The following is a 20,691-nucleotide window of genomic DNA, read 5'->3' on the forward strand; positions in this document are numbered from 1 at the left end:
GTAGCATAACATGTACACACATTGTGTCACGAAAGTAGCAGCCCGTTTTACAAGAAATGGTTAGGAAAATGTTGATGTATTCGTATGTATTTCATCGCATTATTGGAAATAATGTTTTTGGCATTGAAACTCCTGATGGAACTTGTGACTATTTGCAAGCTTTGGCGTCAATACTTTCGGCGTTTATTGTTGATTAATTTGTTTTTTTAGGGGTACAGTTTTACTGCCTTGTTTTTCTAAAACCGCAGCTTCAGGCTTAAAGACAAAAAACGTAACAATACTTTCTTATGCGATGTTACATTCACGCTTCTGAGATTTATTATTTGTACTATAAGTGTGTGTCTGTCTGTCTAATTAAAAGACCACTGGATCGACGTACTAGTATATGTAACATTTTGTTTTGTTAAACATAAACGTTTCATTAACATACAATTCTTGTTTTTGATCCCGTACGATGTACAGTTCAGAGAGTTCGTTGTCGTAACAGAGGCATCGGAATCTCCTATTATTAACACAAAGAAGATGAACAATTAACGGTTTTTTTTTTTTAATGTGGAGTGCTCACCCATTTGCAAACGGAGTGTTTCGCTTTCATTGAAATCCGCTTGTAATGCCTAATTATTTTCTCTCGGGGTTATCAAATACTGTTGAAAATGGGTAACACTGTGGTACTTTTGTTGTGTCTGTTTTAGATGGCTGACTACTTGATGAGGGTACTGCTGCCGGAGGTTGTTGACAAAATATTTGTCAGCCAGTCATGAAAGAAACATTAGATATTGTAAACATTTGTTACAATGTGTTTTGGTGATTTTGGTTAGATGTGTGTTTTAGATTATGTACAGTCAATGTTTTTCCTGATCAAACTTGCTGCTATTGAACTTTTTGTTCAATAAAAACGCCAATGAAGTATATACAAAGTATACATTAAATGCAATCGTTTTCGAATCATCAGTGATCGGTCATCATCGAACCAAAAGCAATTTCAATGTTCAAACAAATAAACAAATATAAAACATCAGGGTAGCATAGTGAACGCGGTGTTAACCTGCATATTTCGAGCTTTTGGAATGATATGAGAACAGGTCAATGCTTTTTTTAGTCTTATGTTTTAAAGTTTTGTTGTTGATCTACATGTATTAACCATTCAAGAACTTTGATTGAACAACAGTTTAAGATATTGCCATCAACACAATATTCAATGAACAGCTATTTATGCGTTTAGTTATCAGTTTGATGGTATATGTATGTGTTGTTTATAATGATGTAACAGAGAATTAAAGCTTTGTCATGAATGATCCGGAATGCACCACCTCTATTATTGTCACTATGGCCATGTTACTGCTCACTACATCTATCGTCACGCTCATAAGAAAAAATACCTATCTCAGTGTTAGACATGTCTGTGGTGAAACTACAGGGGGAGCTACTGGAAGGGTATATATCATGTGTAAGAGAGTACACAGTCTTAGACCATCGGAACCATTGCCACGGTAACGTAAGCAAAACTGCCGAACACTTTTTCTTTATGATGCAGAACAAATTGTTTTGAAAATGTACGGAATGCAGAATCTCTTTATGGGTTGATTTGCAGTTTTGCCGACTGAAAATGTTGCGGTCACCTTTTTATTTCACGTTATGCTGTGGTAACAGCCGAAGATGGGCAGTTCGCAAATTAAAATGAGATAAGCAGATTGTTCAGAAACCAAAGACGTTCCAGAACATAAAAAATGACAGAGGCAATTACCGTATGAGCGTGACGCTATGTTCGTCTGCGTGTGACTGTCCCTCTCTCTCTCCCCCCTTACCTCTCTCTCTCCATCCCTCCTTTGCTCCCTCTCTCTCTCCCTCCGTACCTCTCTCTCCCTCCCTCCCTCCTTTGCTCTCTCTCTCTCTCTCTCCCTCCCTCCTTACCTCTCTCTCCCTCCCTCCTTTGCTCCCTCTCTCTCTCCCTTCCTACGTACCTCTCTCTCTCCCTCCCTCCTTTGCCCCCTCTCCCCTCCTTTGCTCCCTTTATCTCTCTCACTCTCTTTCTCCGTACCTCTCTCTCCCTCCCTCCCTCCTTTGCTCCCTCTCTCTCTCTCCCTCCTTCCTTACCTCTCTCTCCCTTCCTACGTACCTCTCTCTCTCCCTCCCTCCTTTGCTCCCTCTCTCTCTCCCCCCTTACCTCTCTCTCTCCATCCCTCCTTTGCTCCCTCTCTCTCTCTCCCTCCCTCCGTATCTCTCTCTCTCCCTCCCTCCTTTGCTCCCTCTCTTTCTCTCACCCTCCTTACCTATCTATCTCCCTCCCTCCTTTGCTCCCTCTCTCTCTTTCCCTCCTTTGCTCCCTCTCTCTCTCCCTCCATACCTCTCTCTCTCCCTCCCTCCTTTGCTCCCTCTATCTCTCTCTCTCACTCTCTTTCTCCGTACCTCTCTCTCTCCCTCCCTTCATCCGTACCTCTCTCTCTCCCTCCCTCCTTTGCTCCCTCTCTCTCTTTTCCTCCATACCTCTCTATCTCCCTCCCTCCTTTGCTCCCTCTATCTCTCTCTCACTCTCTTTCTCCGTACCTCTCTCTCTCCCTCCCTTCATCCGTACCTTTCTCTCTCCCTCCCTTCCTCCGTACCTCTCTCTCTCCCTCCCTCCTTTGCTCCCTCTCTCTCTCCCTCCTTACCTCTCTCTCCCCCTCCCTCCTTTGCTCCCTCTCTCTTTCTCCCTCCCTCCGTATCTCTCTTTCCCTCCCTCCTTTGCTCCCTCTCTCTTTCTCCCTCCCTCCGTATCTCTCTCTCCCTCCCTCCTTTGCTCCCTCTCTCTCTCACCCTCCTTACCTATCTCTCTCCCTCCCCCCTTTGCTCCCTCTCTCTCTCTCTCTCCCTCCCTCCGTACCTGTCTTTCTCACTCCCTCTTGTGCTCCCTCTCTCTCCCTCCCTCCTTTGCTCCCTCTCTCTCTCTCCCTCCCTTCCTCCGTAACTCTCTCTCCCTCCTTCCTTTGCTCCCTCTCTCTCTCCCTCCTTACCTCTCTCTCTGCCTCCCTCCTTTGCTCCCTCTCTCTTTCTCCCTTCCTCCATACCTCTCTCTCTCTCTCTCCCTCCCTCTTTTGCTCCATCTCTCTCTCTCCCTTCCTCCGTACCTCTCTCTCTCTCCCTCCCTCTTTTGCTCCATCTCTCTCTCTGCCTTCCTCCGTACCTCTCTCTCTCCCTCCTCTTTTGCTCCCTCTCTCTCTCTCTCACTCCCTCCTTACCTATCTCTCTCCCTCCCTCCTTTGCTCCCTCTCTCTCTCTCTCCCTCCCTCCGTACCTCTCTCTCTCTCCCTCCCTCATTTGCTCCCTCCCTCCTTTGCTCCCTCTCTCTCTCTTCCTCCCTCCGTACCTCTCTCTCTTCCTCCCTCCTTTGCTCTCTCTCTCTCTCTCTCTCCCTCCCTCCCTCCTTACCTCTCTATCTTCCTCCCTCTTTTGCTCCCTCTCTCTCTCTCTCTCCCTCCGTACCTCTCTCTCCCTTCCTCTCTCCTTTGCTCTCTCTCTCTCCCTCCCTCCTTACCTCTCTCTCTCCCTCCCTCCTTTGCTCCCCCTCTCTCTCTCCCTACCTCCGTACCTCTCTCTCTCCCTCCCTCCTTTTCCTCCTCTCTCTCCCTTTCTTCCTCCGTACCTCTCTCTCAATATATATCACGACTTCCCCGCCCCCTTTATTCCATCCCTTCCTACCGCCAACAATCTACTTTTCTCTACCTCCCTCTTACCCTCTCTCTCCCTCCCCTCTGTCTCTCCATCTCACTCTCTATACCCCTCCCCCTATCTCTTTCTTCCTCCCACTCTCTTCCTCCCTTCCTATCTCCCCCTCTCTCACTCCCTTCCTCCCTCCCACTATTTCTTTCCATCCTTCCTTCCCCTCTCTTCTCTCTCATTTTCCCTCCTCTCTCCCTCCCTCCTTACCTCTCTCTCCCTCCCTCCTTTGCTCCCTCTCTCTCTCCCTTCCTACGTACCTCTCTCTCTCCCTCCCTCCTTTGCCCCCTCTCCCTCTCTCCTCTCCCCTCCTTTGCTCCCTTTATCTCTCTCTCACTCTCTTTCTCCGTACCTCTCTCTCTCTCTCTCCCTCCTTCCTTACCTCTCTCTCTCCCTCCCTCTCTCTCTCCCTTCCTACGTACCTCTCTCTCTCCCTCCCTCCTTTGCTCCCTCTCTCTCTCACCCTCCTTACCTATCTCTCTCCCTCCCCCCTTTGCTCCCTCTCTCTCTCTCTCCCTCCCTCCGTACCTGTCTTTCTCACTCCCTCTTGTGCTCCCTCTCTCTCCCTCCCTCCTTTGCTCCCTCTCTCTCTCTCCCTCCCTTCCTCCGTAACTCTCTCTCCCTCCTTCCTTTGCTCCCTCTCTCTCTCCCTCCTTACCTCTCTCTCTGCCTCCCTCCTTTGCTCCCTCTCTCTTTCTCCCTTCCTCCATACCTCTCTCTCTCTCTCCCTCCCTCTTTTGCTCCATCTCTCTCTCTCTCCCTTCCTCCGTACCTCTCTCTCTCTCCCTCCCTCTTTTGCTCCCTCTCTCTCTCTCCCTTCCTCCGTACCTCTCTCTCTCCCTCCCCCAATTTTGCTCCCTCTCTCTCTCTCTCACTCCCTCCTTACCTATCTCTCTCCCTCCCTCCTTTGCTCCCTCTCTCTCTCTCTCCCTCCCTCCGTACCTCTCTCTCTCTCCCTCCCTCATTTGCTGCCTCCCTCCTTTGCTCCCTCTCTCTCTCTTCCTCCCTCCGTACCTCTCTCTCTTCCTCCCTCCTTTGCTCTCTCTCTCTCTCTCTCTCCCTCCCTCCCTCCTTACCTATCTCTCTCCCTCCCCCTTTTGCTCCCTCTCTCTCTCTCTCTCCCTCCGTACCTCTCTCTCCCTTCCTCTCTCCTTTGCTCTCTCTCTCTCTCCCTCCCTCCTTACCTCTCTCTCTCCCTCCCTCCTTTGCTCCCCCTCTCTCTCTCCCTACCTCCGTACCTCTCTCTCTCTCCCTCCCTCCTTTTCCCCCTCTCTCTCCCTTTCTTCCTCCGTACCTCTCTCTCAATATATATCACGACTTCCCCGCCCCCTTTATTCCATCCCTTCCTACCGCCAACAATCTACTTTTCTCTACCTCCCTCTTACCCTCTCTCTCCCTCCCCTCTGTCTCTCCATCTCACTCTCTATACCCCTCCCCCTATCTCTTTCTTCCTCCCACTCTCTTCCTCCCTTCCTATCTCCCCCTCTCTCACTCCCTTCCTCCCTCCCACTATTTCTTTCCATCCTTCCTTCCCCTCTCTACTCTCTCATTTTCCCTCCTCTCTCCCTCCCTCCTTACCTCTCTCTCCCTCCCTCCTTTGCTCCCTCTCTCTCTCCCTTCCTACGTACCTCTCTCTCTCCCTCCCTCCTTTGCCCCCTCTCCCTCTCTCCTCTCCCCTCCTTTGCTCCCTTTATCTCTCTCTCACTCTCTTTCTCCGTACCTCTCTCTCCCTCCCTCCCTCCTTTGCTCCCCCTCTCTCTCTCCCTCCTTCCTTACCTCTCTCTCTCCCTCCCTCTCTCTCTCCCTTCCTACGTACCTCTCTCTCTCCCTCCCTCCTTTGCTCTCTCTCTCTCTCCCCCCTTACCTCTCTCTCTCCATCCCTCCTTTGCTCCCTCTCTCTTTCTCCCTCCCTCCGTATCTCTCTCTCTCCCTCCCTCCTTTGCTCCCTCTCTTTCTCTCACCCTCCTTACCTATCTATATCCCTCCCTCCTTTGCTCCCTCTCTCTCTTTCCCTCCTTTGCTCCCTCTCTCTCTCCCTCCATACCTCTCTCTCTCCCTCCCTCCTTTGCTCCCTCTATCTCTCTCTCTCACTCTCTTTCTCCGTACCTCTCTCTCTCCCTCCCTTCATCCGTACCTCTCTCTCTCCCTCCCTCCTTTGCTCCCCCTCTCTCTCTCCTTTCCTCCATACCTCTCTCTCTCCCTCCCTCCTTTGCTCCCTCTATCTCTCTCTCACTCTCTTTCTCCGTACCTCTCTCTCTCCCTCCCTTTATCCGTACCTTTCTCCCTCCCTTCCTCCGTACCTCTCTCTCTCCCTCCCTCCTTTGCTCCCTCTCTCTCTCCCTCCTTACCTCTTTCTCCCCCTCCCTCCTTTGCTCCCTCTCTCTTTCTCCCTCCCTCCGTATCTCTCTTTCCCTCCCTCCTTTGCTCCCTCTCTCTTTCTCCCTCCCTCCGTATCTCTCTCTCCCTCCCTCCTTTGCTCCCTCTCTCTCTCACCCTCCTTACCTCTCTCTCCCTTCCTCTCTCCTTTGCTCTCTCTCTCTCCCTCCCTCCTTACCTCTCTCTCTCCCTCCCTCCTTTGCTCCCCCTCTCTCTCTCCCTACCTCCGTACCTCTCTCTCTCCCTCCCTCCTTTTCCCCCTCTCTCTCCCTTTCTTCCTCCGTACCTCTCTCTCAATATATATCACGACTTCCCTCCCCCCTTTGCTCCCTCTCTCTCTCTCTCTCTCTCCCTCCCTCCGTACCTGTCTTTCTCACTCCCTCCTGTGCTCCCTCTCTCTCCCTCCCTCCTTTGCTCCCTCTCTCTCTCTCCCTCCCTTCCTCCGTAACTCTCTCTCCCTCCTTCCTTTGCTCCCTCTCTCTCTCCCTCCTTACCTCTCTCTCTGCCTCCCTCCTTTGCTCCCTCTCTCTTTCTCCCTTCCTCCATACCTCTCTCTCTCTCTCCCTCCCTCTTTTGCTCCATCTCTCTCTCTCCCTTCCTCCGTACCTCTCTCTCTCTCCCTCCCTCTTTTGCTCCCTCTCTCTCTCTCCCTTCCTCCGTACCTCTCTCTCTCCCTCCCAATTTTGCTCCCTCTCTCTCTCACTCCCTCCTTACCTATCTCTCTCCCTCCCTCCTTTGCTCCCTCTCTCTCTCTCTCCCTCCCTCCCTCTCCCTCCCTCATTTGCTCCCTCCCTCCTTTGCTCCCTCTCTCTCTCTTCCTCCCTCCGTACCTCTCTCTCTTCCTCCCTCCTTTGCTCTCTCTCTCTCTCTCTCTCCCTCCCTCCCTCCTTACCTCTCTATCTTCCTCCCTCTTTTGCTCCCTCTCTCTCTCTCTCTCCCTCCGTACCTCTCTCTCCCTTCCTCTCTCCTTTGCTCTCTCTCTCTCTCCCTCCCTCCTTACCTCTCTCTCTCTCTCCCTCCCTCGCTCCCCCTCTCTCTCTCCCTACCTCCGTACCTCTCTCTCTCCCTCCCTCCTTTTCCCCCTCTCTCTCCCTTTCTTCCTCCGTACCTCTCTCTCAATATATATCACGACTTCCCCGCCCCCTTTATTCCATCCCTTCCTACCGCCAACAATCTACTTTTCTCTACCTCCCTCTTACCCTCTCTCTCCCTCCCCTCTGTCTCTCCATCTCACTCTCTATACCCCTCCCCCTATCTCTTTCTTCCTCCCACTCTCTTCCTCCCTTCCTATCTCCCCCTCTCTCACTCCCTTCCTCCCTCCCACTATTTCTTTCCATCCTTCCTTCCCCTCTCTACTCTCTCATTTTCCCTCCTCTCTTCCTCCCTCCATATCTCACTCATTCCCCCTCTCATTCCTTCCACCCCACTATTTCTTTCCCTCCCTTCCTCTCTCCCTCCCTTCCACACTCCCTATCTCTTTCTTCTTCTTTTCCTCCCTCAATCCCACCAAATCTCTTCCCCCCTCTCTCTCTCTCTCTCCCTCCCTTCTTTTCTCCTTCTCTCTCCATCCCTTTCACTCAGTCCATTCCTATATATCTCTCTTCCTCCCCATTTATCTCCCTTCCTCCGTACATCTCTCTTTATCTTGGTAGTATTATGACATTTATTAAATTGAAAGTAACAAGAAAGCACCAACGCGGTTCATACTTCGCAATAAGTCAAGTCAAGTCAATACTTATTTCAAAAAACCCCTAGGGTTACATGAATAAAATAAATAAAAATTGCAATAAACACGACAAAAAAGATGTAATAATGAGACACAACACTTCGAATTAACCTAAAATAAATCTCATAACAAAATAATTGTAATCATTTTTTTTTTACAGGAATGTATATGTTTCTGTGTTTGTTTTTGTTTTAATACAAAACAACAAAAAAACCCGTGATCAAATAATCAGAACTCTTTCAAAATACTCTTAATAAAATATATTAAATGCAATAACTTTTTTTTTTTTTTAAATTCAAATACATGTTTAAGTTTGACTGCATTTGAATAGAAACTGAATTTTGATGAAAGCAGTTACTGTAAAGTCATTTGAAGTCACATGATAAAAATCACATGGTTTAGTTGAGCAGACCAAAAAGTGCAGAGCTAAAATGTGTGTATGAATCTGTGTGAAAATCCAGTCCGTTTGTCCACAGGGATGCTAGGAAGCAGTCAAATGGGGTCGCTCAATCTGCTCAAATCCAGTCAAATGGGGTCGCACGGGCCGACAAATGGGGACGTCCCCGTTTGTCGGAAGCGTCCCCATTTGACTGCTCTCCAGTGACAATCGTCCCCATTTGTCGGTAAAACCACCTACACACACACACACACACACACACACACACACACACACACACACACACACACACACACACACACACACACACACACACACACACACACACACACACACACACACACACACACACACACACACACACACACACACACACACACACACACACACACACACACACACACACACACACACACACACACACACACACACACACACACACACACACACACACACACACACACACACACACACACACACACACACACACACACACACACACACACACACACACACACACACACACACACACACACACACACACACACACACACACACACACACACACACACACACACACACACACACACACACACACACACTTTAGGCTTGCGTGTGTTTTGGGAGACACGTTTTCACCAATACACAATGTACATCACTTTAAAATATAACACATTATTCGAAACCGAGTGATGTATGTGTATGTATTGCTGTATCCTAGTACGCAGATTGAGCACGCACAACCGTGCACAAATACACTCTTAATCCTTTATCAACATACAAATGAACATGTAATTGTATCCATATAACGCATTATTCAAAACCGAGTTCTTAAAGTAACTAACATTTTTGTATTTGTGAATTACTTTATCCTAGCACGCAGATTGAACACGCACAACCGTGCACAAATGCACTCTTAACCCTTTATCAACACACAAATGAACATGTAATTGTATCCGCATAACACGTTATTCGGAATCGAGTTCTAAAAGTAAATTAACATTTCCCTTAGTTTCTCAGATATGGGAGGGGGCGCAACTCGTGTGTGACCCTGACACGTCTTCTTTACTTGCCTGTATATATTGTCTTGTTTTTACGGGCAGGTCATATAGACGTGTCGGAGACAATGTTCCGTTTTAATGTATTGTTTGTTTGTTCGTTCATGGGCTGAAACTCCCACGGCTTTTACGTGTATGACCGTTTTTACCCCGCCATTTAGGCAGCCATACGCCCCTTTCGGAGGAAGCATGCTGGGTATTTTCGTGTTTCTATAACCCACCGAACTCTGACATGGATTACAGGATCTTTTTCGTGCGCACTTGGTCTTGTGCTTGCGTGGACACCGAGGAGAGTCTGCACACAAAGTTGACTCTGAGAAATAAATCTCTCGCCGAACGTGGGGACGAACTCACGCTGACAGCGGCCAACTGTATACAAATCCAGCGCGCTACCGACTGAGCTACATCCCCGCCCGTTTTAATGTATGAATAATTTAAATGGACAATGCTCCCATGGGGTCGCCTTCACGCGGCGGGAGTGTTTCCACAGAGCTACCCCACCCCTTTACTTCTCTTCTTTTGTCTTATTTCTGCCTTACCAGTCCTTTCACCTATATTTCCTTCCAAGAAAACTCTCCCTACTATTCCCTGCAGATTTCCAATTCTTTTCTTGTTGTCTTATTTCTATCTGACTGGATCCATCACCTTTATTTCACTTACCAAAAGTCTTCTTTTCCACATCCTTATTTCTCTGCACCCCGCATGTCGTAAGAGGCGACTAACGGATTATGTTTCTCCTTTTACCCTTGTTTAGTGGTTCTTGTATAGAATATAGTCAATGTTTGTAAAGATTTTAGTCAAGCAGTATGTAAGAAATGTTTAGTCCTTTGTACTGGAAACTTGCATTCTCCCAGTAAGGTCATATATTGTACTACGTTGCAAGCCCCTGGAGCAATTTTTTTGATTAGTGCTTTTGTGAACAAGAAACACTTAACAAGTGGCTCTATCCCATCTCCCCCCTTTCCCCTATCCCATCTCCCCCCTTTCCCTCGTCGCGATATAACCTTCGTGGTTGAAAACGACGTTAAACACCAAATAAAGAAAGAAAGAAAGAAATGGACAATGTATCGATTGAACATTGGATTTCCCTTCTTTGAGCAATGTGACGTCAGAGTCCGACAAACAATCTACCCCTGACTACAAAAGAGTGCATGTGTGTGTGCGTGCAATTGTAAAAACTACTAAAAGGAAATCTAACCCAAATCAATCGATACATAAATGTAATTTGTAATTTTGACCAAAATATGACATTTAACACTGACTGTCTCGATCTGTGTAAAATGTCGTATGTTGGTCAAAAATACAAATAACATATAATAAAGTGTTGTTATTGTAGTGTTAACTCAGCTCACCTTGAATATCGCCCGAACTCCCTGGACGATGGCGGGGTCGTCGGCGGTGTAGACGGTGGTGTTGCAGATGTTGCCGGCCATCAGACAGCCGTGGGCGTCGGCCACCTCCCGGGCCAGCCTGAGAGCTGTCAGGTTGAGCCTCTCCAGGTCGTCCTCTCTGCCGATCAGCTTCAGCTTCTCCCGGTGCCCGTAGTACTGTAAATAATGTTATGTTGTTGTATTTTCATCCATTGATTGTACAGCGCTTTGAGCAGGGTTAAATCCTGGAAACATACGCTTTATAAATATTATGCATTATTATTACTGGGGAGAGATACCAATCATTGAACCAAGCAATCGACCAGTCAATCGATCAATCCTAGAGTCAGCCATTAGACCTGTCAATATATTAATCAATCAATCAATCAATCAATCAGTCAATCCATCCATCACCAATCCATCCATCCATCCATCCGTCCATCAATCAATCAATCAGTCAATCCATCCATCAATAAATCAATCAATCTATCAATCAATCAATCAATCAATCAATCAACCCATCCATACATCAATCAATCAAATAATCAAATAATCAATCAATCATGCAAGCATTTTCGAACTTAGCGAGTAGGATCATACAGTGACTCAGGCAAGCATGTCCTGTTGTTAATGTATTTCACCATCGATGTACTCACCCACTCACTAACTCACTCACTCACTCACTGATCACTCACTCACTCTATCCATCCACCAATCCATCAAACAACCAATCCATCCATCCATCCATCCATCCATCCATCAAACAACAAACCAAAAAATCATCTCTTACTGTGAAGGCTTCCACGATGTCGCTGCCAGCGTGGACGAACTCCTCGTGAAGGTTGGTGACTCTCTCAGGGTGGTCGAGCACCACCTCGGGTGTGAAGACTCCGCTCTGCAGGTACCCCCTCCTCTCCAGCTCCCACAGGTACCCCTCCCCACAGATCAGGCTTTCCCCATTGGCCAGGCGCTCGCGAAGACCTGTAACGTACGTTACCATCGTTTTGAGTGAAAATATTCGTGTAAACTTTCAAATTTCCATCCCGCTCTTCCCATTGGCCAGGCGCCCCCGAAGACCTGTAACGCACGCTACCATCGTTTTGTGTGAAAATATTCGTGTACACTTTTAAATTTCCATCCCGCTCTTCCCATTGGCCAGGCGCTCCCGAAGACCTGTAACGCACGCTACCATTGTTTTGTGTGAAAATATTCGTGTACACTTTCACATTTCTATCCCGCTCTTCCCATTGGCCAGGCGCTCCCGAAGACCTGTAACGTACGTTACCATCGTTTTGTGTGAAAATATTCGTGTAAACTTTCAAATTTCCATCCCGCCGCTCTTCCCATTGGCCAGGCGCTCCCGAAGACCTGTAACGCACGCTACTATCGTTTTGTGTGAAAATATTCGTGTACACTTTCAAATATCCATCCCGCTCTTCCCATTGGCCAGGCGCTCCCGAAGACCTGTAACGCACACTACTATCGTTTTGTGTGAAAATATTCGTGTACACTTTCAAATATCCATCCCGCTCTTCCCATTGGCCAGGCGCTCCCGAAGACCTGTAACGCACGCGCTACCATCGTTTTGTGTGAAAATAGTCGTGTACACTTTCAAATAATTATCCATCCCGCTCTTCCCATTGGCCAGGCGCTCCCGAAGACCTGTAACGTACGTTACCATAGGCATAGTTTCTTGTGTCAATAATTATTCAAACTTTCAAAGTACATCACTCTCTCTGCATTAGCCAGGCGAGACTATATATATCTGAATGTTGTCTCGCCAATGACTGCTTTTTGGAGTTGATCTTTTTAGTTTGATATCTACAGATTGACTTAATGATTTTATATCGCTTTACGCGACTCGTTATTTCTGTTGTCATTTATTTATCAAACACTATTGCAGCGGAAACTCCTTTTTCCGACTTTCTCTGCCCCCCCCCCTCCCCACCCCCTTCTCCCCAATAATGTATGATTAATTAATTGACTGGAGTGTCAACGATATAAATCATACGAATACGTACATTCCATTCACTGGTTGAAATGATAAATAAATTTTAAAAAACGCTCGCGCTGGACCCGAGTACTCTTCAGACATTCACACACACACACTCTCTCTCTCTCCCTCACTCCCTCCCTCTCTCTCTTTCTTTCTCACACACACACACACACACACACACACACACACACACACACACACACGAGTACAGACTCATGCACGCACACACACACACACACACACAAACAGTAACACTAACACATGTGCACAAAATGAACACACACACACACACACACACACACACCGCGCGAGAGAAAAAGACTACAGGGAGGCATTGACGTCAAACTTTCGACCGTGACGTAATTACGTCACTATTCTTGGTTTTTATGGTTTACGGTACCATTCGGCGGCGTTGCTACGAGTATGCCGTAGTCTTGGTTGGCCGAAACCTTGCAACGTTCTATCAGACTGCCTGGCTGGCTGTTGCACCGCGAATTCCTCCCACCGCCAAGTCGTTTTTTTGTGGTTTATTTCGCATTTAGGTCCCAAGTAACATTATGAAGTTTGATACGATCAATCGGACCTATTATCAAGTTAGTGTATCAACTTTGGAACGAGCTGCGCCCAGTAGTTTCCCAGCAATAAGCTGTTAAGTCGAGACACACACACACACACACACACACACACACACACACACACACACACACACACACACACAGACAATAAAAAACGCTCGCGCTGGACCCGAGTACTCTTCAGACATTCACACACACACACACACACACACGCACACACACACACACTCTCTCTCTCTCTCTCTCCCTCACTCCCTCCCTCTCTCTCTTTCTTTCTTACACACACACACACACACACACACACACGAGTACAGACTCATGCACGCACACACACACACACACACACACACACACACACACACACACACACAAACACACACACACACACAAACAGTAACACTAACACATGTGCACAAAATGAACACACACACACACACACACACACACCGCGCGAGAGAAAGACTACAGGGAGGCATTGACGTCAAAGACTTTCGACCGTGACGTAATTACGTCACTATTCTTGGTTTACGGTACCATTCGGCGGCTTTGCTACGAGTATGCCATAGTCTTGGTTGGCCGAAACCTTGCACCGTTCTATCAGACTGCCTGGCTGGCTGTTGCACCGCGAATTCCTCCCACCGCCAAGTCGTTTTTTTGTGGTTTATTTCGCATTTAGGTCCCAGGTAACATTATGAAGTTTTAATACGATCAATCGGACCTATTATCAAGATAGTGTATCAACTTTTGAACGAGCTGCGCCCAGTAGTTTCCCAGCAATAAGCTGTTAAGTCGAGACACACACACACACACACACACACACACACACACACACACACACACACAAACAATTAAAGTCTGCTGAGCCCTAGTACTAGCGTACTCGGGGATTAAAGTCTGCTGAGCCCTGGTACTAGCGTACTCGGGGATAAATACATAGTTCAGAAAAAAAATCTGGTGCATGAGGTCGCACAAGCTTGCTGCTCAGTGATTCATGGTGAGTGTTGACAGTGAATGGCACGATTCACGGACACCTGTTATCTGATACTGCAAGCAGTTCTGGGCACAGGGGCTTGTATCGAAATGCGTGGTCAGGACAGGTCAACCAAAGTATCGTAGCCTACACTATAACCATAAACTGTATATAGTACAAGGTGACCCCCAAAAAACGCAACCCACACAAATGCTAATAACTTCTACATCTGTTGACTAAATTACTTTATATTTGGTGTAAATTAATTTCAGCTCATGCAGGAATAGTCCACGCAGTGGACATTTTGTAGGTTAAAAATGGTCTGAAATTAGTGGAAATTCAAAAAACACGTTTTGAACTGGTCATGAAGTTAATGTACTCAAAATATGGAGTAATTTTGGCAACAGATGTAACAGATGTAAAAGTAATTAGCCATTTTATGGGTTGCATTTTTTTGGGTCACCCCTGTGTACCTTGTTATAGTGTACGATACTTGGATCAACCCGGGTCAGGCTCTTTGATACTAACTCCTGTGCTTCTGAGAACAGGAAAACTACAAGTGAAGACTCCATCGACAGTCGGCCACAGAAGAGACTACATTTCAACCAAAGCGGCCTAATCAGGTCAGTTTCAGAACCAAAATGACAAGAAAGGTTTAATTTTTGGAACGTATTTAGAACCAGAAAACAACAACAAAATCCCAACAACATTCACGAGAACTTCGACCTAACGGCCTTTAAAGTGAACAAAACCCCACCTGTTTCAGGTTCAGAGGCACAACACAGAAATGAAATACGTGTCTTTAGCGAGGCCTTACGTTTTCTGTTCTACAATTTGATTCGGTGATGAAAGAGGCTACCCACAGCTCGGTCGCTTTGAGGCATAGTTGTAATTGCGATTGAAAAGTCGCCGAAAAGAGATTTTTCGAAGCAGCTTTTTGGGTAGTCACTGGGTTTAAAGTCATACAGCCGTTAGTGCCTTCTAAGGACCAGGTATGTTGACACGCCAATTAGCAGCTTTTTTCTTTGCGACAAGGACTAGCCTTGAAACTTTGCTCCCAGACAGTTCATGGTGACCCGCCCTAACGGTGTTACGCAGGTGTATTTTTTATATTTAGTCAAGTTTTGACTAAATATTTTAACATCGAGGGGGAATCGAAACGAGGGTCGTGGTGTATGTGCGTGTGTGCGTGTGTGCGTGTGTGCGTGTGTGTGTGTGTGTGTGTGTGTGTGTAGAGCGATTCAGACTAAACTACTGGACCGATCTTTATGAAATTTGACATGAGAGTTCCTGGGTATGAAATCCCCGAACGTTTTTTTCATTTTTTTGATAAATGTCTTTGATGACGTCATATCCGGCTTTTCGTGAAAGTTGAGGCGGCACTGTCACGCCCTCATTTTTCAACCAAATTGGTTCAAATTTTGGTCAAGTAATCTTCGACAAAGCCCGGACTTCGGTATTGCATTTCAGCGTGGTGGCTTAAAAATTAATTAATGACTTTGGTCATTAAAAATCGGAAAATTGTAAAAAAAAGTAAAAATTTATAAAACGATCCAAATTTACGTTTATCTTATTCTCCATCATTTGCTGATTCCAAAAACATATAAATATGTTATATTCGGATTAAAAACAAGCTCTGAAAATTAAATATATAAAAATTATTATCAAAATTAAATTGTCCAAATCAATTTAAAAACACTTTCATCTTATTCCTTGTCGGTTCCTGATTCCAAAAACATATAGATATGATATGTTTGGATTAAAAACACGCTCAGAAAGTTAAAACAAAGAGAGGTACAGAAAAGCGTGCTATCCTTCTTAGCGCAACTACTAGCCCGCTCTTCTTGTCAATTTCACTGCCTTTGCCATGAGCGGTGGCCTGACGATGCAACGAGTAAAATGGCATTGCGTTCAGTTTCATTCTGTGAGTTCGACAGCTACTTGACTAAATATTGTATTTTCGCCTTACGCGACTTGTTTTTAAATACTGACGGTCGTTCTCGCGTCCACTTCGGGACACGCCACCCCCCCTCCCCCCCCCCCACACACACACACACATACACACACACATGCGCGCGCGCACGCGCACACACACACACACACACAAACACACACACACACACACACACACACACACACACACACACACACACGCACGCACACACACACTCTCACACAAAAACAGTTCTTTTGAATGTTTTCTCCATTACCAGTTCAGTACAAGGAACTTAGTCGATAAATATCGACAGGGGGCCGACAAATGGTTTAAATGGGAAATGTGTGTATATGGGTGTGGGTTTGAAACAAACAAACAAACCAACCCATGTGAACCCCGGGCCGCAGGCCTTCGATGTAGTGATTGGAAAAAAAAAGGATGTTCTCAAATGGTTCAATTCTCATTTGGTCTGATTCTCAAATGGTACCGGTATACTCCCCCCCCCTGGCCGCAGGCCTAGGAGTAAAATTTTTATAGACACTGACCTTCTTCCCAGGGGTCATTGACCCAGTTTTAGCTATGAGAGGTGGTTCGCCCAGAGGCTGTAGAGTATACTGGGGCGGTCTCTTTGATGTCTTGAGAGGAAACTTGGCCAGGGTAGTACATGCACCAGAACTGGTGGACACCAAGGACAAACATGAAATCGAAGCAGTTTGCTTTCAGAGAGAACGGTCGTCAGCAACTCAAACTTCTCTGTTTTCTTTTTTTTTTTAAATCTGACTTTCTTTGTGGCCCCCTGACTCCGCCCCCTCCCTCTGTAAGGACCCTCCTCCACAAGGACCGATTTTTGTCAACATTTTAAAGGTCGCTAGAGAGGGGTTCCACTGTATGACCTAACCGCTACTGGCAGACGGCCTCAATCTTCACGCGCAAAGACGAGATTAATAGGTGCTCGGTTTTGGTATTTTGAATTACATTACATTAAACCTTTGTTGGGTTTCATGGTCATGGCAACAGCCATAATAATATTACATGATGTATAATATCATATTTCAGCATATGTGAATTACATGTCATCATACTAAACTGTCATACATTTTTATTCCTACATTATTCTGATTGATCACAACCAAACCTACTATCATTGGACACATCCAAATGCAAGCGCCTGTTCTTGACAATTTCTCTCTGATCTAAATATAAAATCAGTGCAATTTCCTGGGTCGGGCTTTGCCACAGACACTCACGGTTTGGCCTGTAGGTAAAATGTACAATGTATTTTCTGATTTGTGCACAAAAGCTTTTTTTCTTTTTTCTTTTTTTTAACATAACAATGTTTAATGTCACTGTATGTTTAAAAGACCATGGTCATATTTGTAAAAAAAATGTTAAATTAGAAAATAAATAACATTTTGGTTCATGATTTTTCCTACACCTGTGCTAAAAATAAGAAATAAAAATGTCGGGTATATAAGTCACTCAAATACAGCTAGGTATGAATGGCTCGGTTTGAGTATGTTGCAGTTGACCCTGCACAATGCGACATATCATGTTTTTGTTGAACAATTTTGACGTCACCCCTCCCATAGGGTGACGTATTTCACAACTTCCTGTGTTACACAAACTCTGTGATGACCAATTTTGACGTCACCCCTCCCATAGGGTGACGGATTTCACAACTTTCTACAGATGAACAATTTTGACGTCACCCCTCCCATAGGGTGACGGATGTCACAACTTCCTGTGTACACAAACTGATGACGTATTTCACAACAAAATGGCGCTGCCCATGGTCAACCTCGAAACTATCCGTATAGAATGGGGGCGTCCTCGCCCCCATAATAAACAAACGTTCCATTCTCATTTTTCTGGCGGCTGTTACAACTAATGTAACTGCCACACTTATTGATTGAAAACAGTCATTCGTACCACGACGCTCACAGCCAGTGACGAACGAACGCAGCTACGTACGAACGCACTGGTCTGAGCTTTTTGTATGAACATATTCCACAAACACGGTACAGGCAACATTCTATTTATTGACCCGGCAGATAATCTGTGTTTTCCCCCAGGGTTTTATATGACAGATGCTTTAATTCACAGGAAAATTAAGCTGTTGCTTTAAAGGCACAGTCCTCAATCTAGACACAGCAAGCAACCTGGCTTTTATTTTTTGGTATATGACCAAATGGAGGGATGATCTTATTCTATGTAAAACTTTGTTTTCTCCCTCTGGAAAAGAAATCGATTTTTTTTTATATATATATTTTTTTTTTTTAACATATTTAGAGCTTTTCGTAATGTGTTATTGATATAAGCGGATTCGCGATCGTCGATATTGATTTTTCATGGTGTTGTGTAATTTTTAAATTACAAAGGAATTGTTATGTAAGACAGTTTCAAGCGAGCTATCTTTAGCGGATGTATCTACTGTGCAGGGCCGGACCAAATGAGTTGTAAGGGGGGGGGGGGGGTGGGGGTGGGGGGTTCCTCCTTTTTTGGGGGGGAAAATCAGCGAAGTGGCGAAGCCACAAGCGCGCGCCTGCGAAGCAGGCGCGCGAACTAGGGGGGTCCGGGGGCATGCTCCCCCGGAAAATTTTTGAAAAACGGTTAAAATCTGTGCAATCTGGTGCATTCTGGGCCTTGTTTTGAGGGTTAAGGCCTGTCAGTGTGAGTTGGTGGGGGGGGGGGGGGGGGGGTACCTTTTTCTCATCGGATTTCACATTGAATAAAATTTGTTAGAGACACATACAAAATTAATTTTATTTAAAAAAAAAACAAAAAAAAAAACAAACTCAAAGCAAGGTACATGCTTTTTCCAGGGGTGGGGTTCCGGAACCCCTGGAACCCCCCCCCCCCCCCCCCCTGGGTCCGGCCCTGCTGTGCAAACAACTCTACATATGGCAAAAGTGTCACGTGATAATCAACTTTGTCACGTGATCATAACAAAATGGCTACGGAGCGGACACCGGTTAAAAGTAGATGTGTCCTATGTGACAATTAATGAAAAAACCGAGTCCAGCCATAATTATACGGTTGTAGGCAAAGTTGGGTGGAACAATGAAAAACAGCTTGGTGAAATGGTTGAGTCTCTCAGTGGAGAATCTGTTCGTCGAGAGATGGAAGAATCGGCCATTCTGCAATCACTCTCGTCTTTTCTCAGACACATTAGCGAAAAACATACGGGAGATAACTCTGTATCAAATTCTTGTTTTGATAGATTTCGGCTTTTAGCTCCGCTTCTTCTAGGGCCATGACCTTTACTCCGCGTAGTGATGAGCCATCCTGTCAGAGAGACACTGAGCGAGAGCGTGGACCGATGATTTAATATCAGAATGGAGAAGGAGTGTGCCTTTTGCTATGGAAGAACATGCAGGGTTATTCCTGGCAGTGATAAATGTGTGTAGCATGATCTTAAGACATGTGAGTTTGTTTCCATATGTGCGTAGGCCTATACCTGTCCGATTTTGTGTTACATGACCTTAAGACAGACAGAAAGAGACAGAGAGACAGAAACAGAGACAGAGAGACAGAAACAGAGACAGAGACAGAGAGACAGAAAGAGAGACAGAGACACGAGAGACAGAGACACGAGAGACAGAGAGAGACAGACAGACAGACAGACAGACAGACTCGGACACTGAGAGACAGAGACAGAAAGAGACAGAGAGACAAAAAGAGAGACAGAAAGACAAAAAGAGAGACAGAGACACGAGAGACAGAAAGAGAGAGAGAGACAGAGAGACAGAGACAGAGAGACACGAGACAGAGAGACATAGACAGATATCCAGAGAGAGTTCTGATATGAAGGAGTCAAACGGAGCTAAAGCAATCAACAACAACAATCAGTGGAACTGCCACAAGACAGAACAGCCCCGCCCCCCTACCACCGCGACAATAAAAGAGATCCAATCATCAAGAAAATACATCAACGCAGTTAATACATGCACAATAAAACTGGCAATTCAACCTAAAATATCAACACAATCATAAAAAACAAAACAATCGTGAGTCATGAACCAGAACAAAAGCACGATCTTGCACGCAAATTGCTATGACCTAAACATGCCAGCTATCCTATTCATTTCTTCTAACATTTAACCCCAAAGCAACCTCAGCGCGGCTTCACCCGTTTCTCTCTACCTAGCTCTAATTCAAGGTTGCACAGTGTAAACAAACCTACCTTTCGGCTTCATCCTTGCAGATACTGGACAGAGGTTAGACGCTGAAACTGATCCTTTGACCTGTACACTGAGCAGCTGGACAACAAGATCTGAGCGGCAGTATCCAAGATTTTTATACAACCCGTGTATGTATGAACAGACGCTTGGCCTCCTCTCGCGTGTGTTCGTTTTCGTGTTGTTCTCGGAGGCACAGGTGCTTGGAGCTGAATCAAGTTATACGATATAGGATATGTGGACTTGTATGGTTCCATATTTTTGTTTGTTTGTTTGTTTGTTTCTGTATTGGTTGCCGATTGAAAGTGGTAACACTAACAGTCTCTTTTACTGTATTTGTGCTTCTTGTATTAGTTTGTAACTTTGGGTTTCTCTAGATCAGACGGCAAATCAGAAGTACTGACGCGTGTGCTCAG

At 45.9% G+C, this 20,691-nt stretch overlaps 2 protein-coding genes across 3 annotated transcripts in view; one reads left to right on the top strand and one right to left on the bottom strand.

Moving 5' to 3' along the window:
* LOC138962954 (uncharacterized) overlaps positions 1-1,749 on the top strand; it is a 9,886-nt gene extending 8,137 nt beyond the window's left edge. The window contains exon 7 of the mRNA XM_070334920.1: positions 693-1,749. Within this exon, the coding sequence (XP_070191021.1) occupies positions 693-761 (69 nt within the window). The 3' untranslated portion in view covers positions 762-1,749. The remainder of the gene's footprint in view (positions 1-692) is intronic.
* The window catches only part of LOC138962990 (S-methylmethionine--homocysteine S-methyltransferase BHMT2-like), a 71,929-nt gene extending 51,484 nt beyond the window's left edge, over positions 1-20,445 (bottom strand). Inside the window, exons 1-3 of one of the 2 annotated variants that reach the window (XM_070334964.1) lie at positions 20,281-20,445; positions 11,411-11,601; positions 10,603-10,797 (exon numbers count right to left, since the gene is read on the bottom strand). In XM_070334964.1, the coding sequence (XP_070191065.1) occupies positions 10,603-10,797; positions 11,411-11,601; positions 20,281-20,293 (399 nt within the window). In that variant the 5' untranslated portion in view covers positions 20,294-20,445. Of the gene's footprint in view, positions 1-10,602; positions 10,798-11,410; positions 11,621-20,280 lie in introns of those variants that run through there. The other variant, XM_070334963.1, reaches the window with a different exon arrangement.
* Between the last annotated feature and the right edge of the window lie 246 nt (positions 20,446-20,691).

Source organism: Littorina saxatilis, linkage group LG3, assembly GCF_037325665.1.
Source record: "Littorina saxatilis isolate snail1 linkage group LG3, US_GU_Lsax_2.0, whole genome shotgun sequence".
NCBI classification, from domain to species: domain Eukaryota; kingdom Metazoa; phylum Mollusca; class Gastropoda; order Littorinimorpha; family Littorinidae; genus Littorina; species Littorina saxatilis.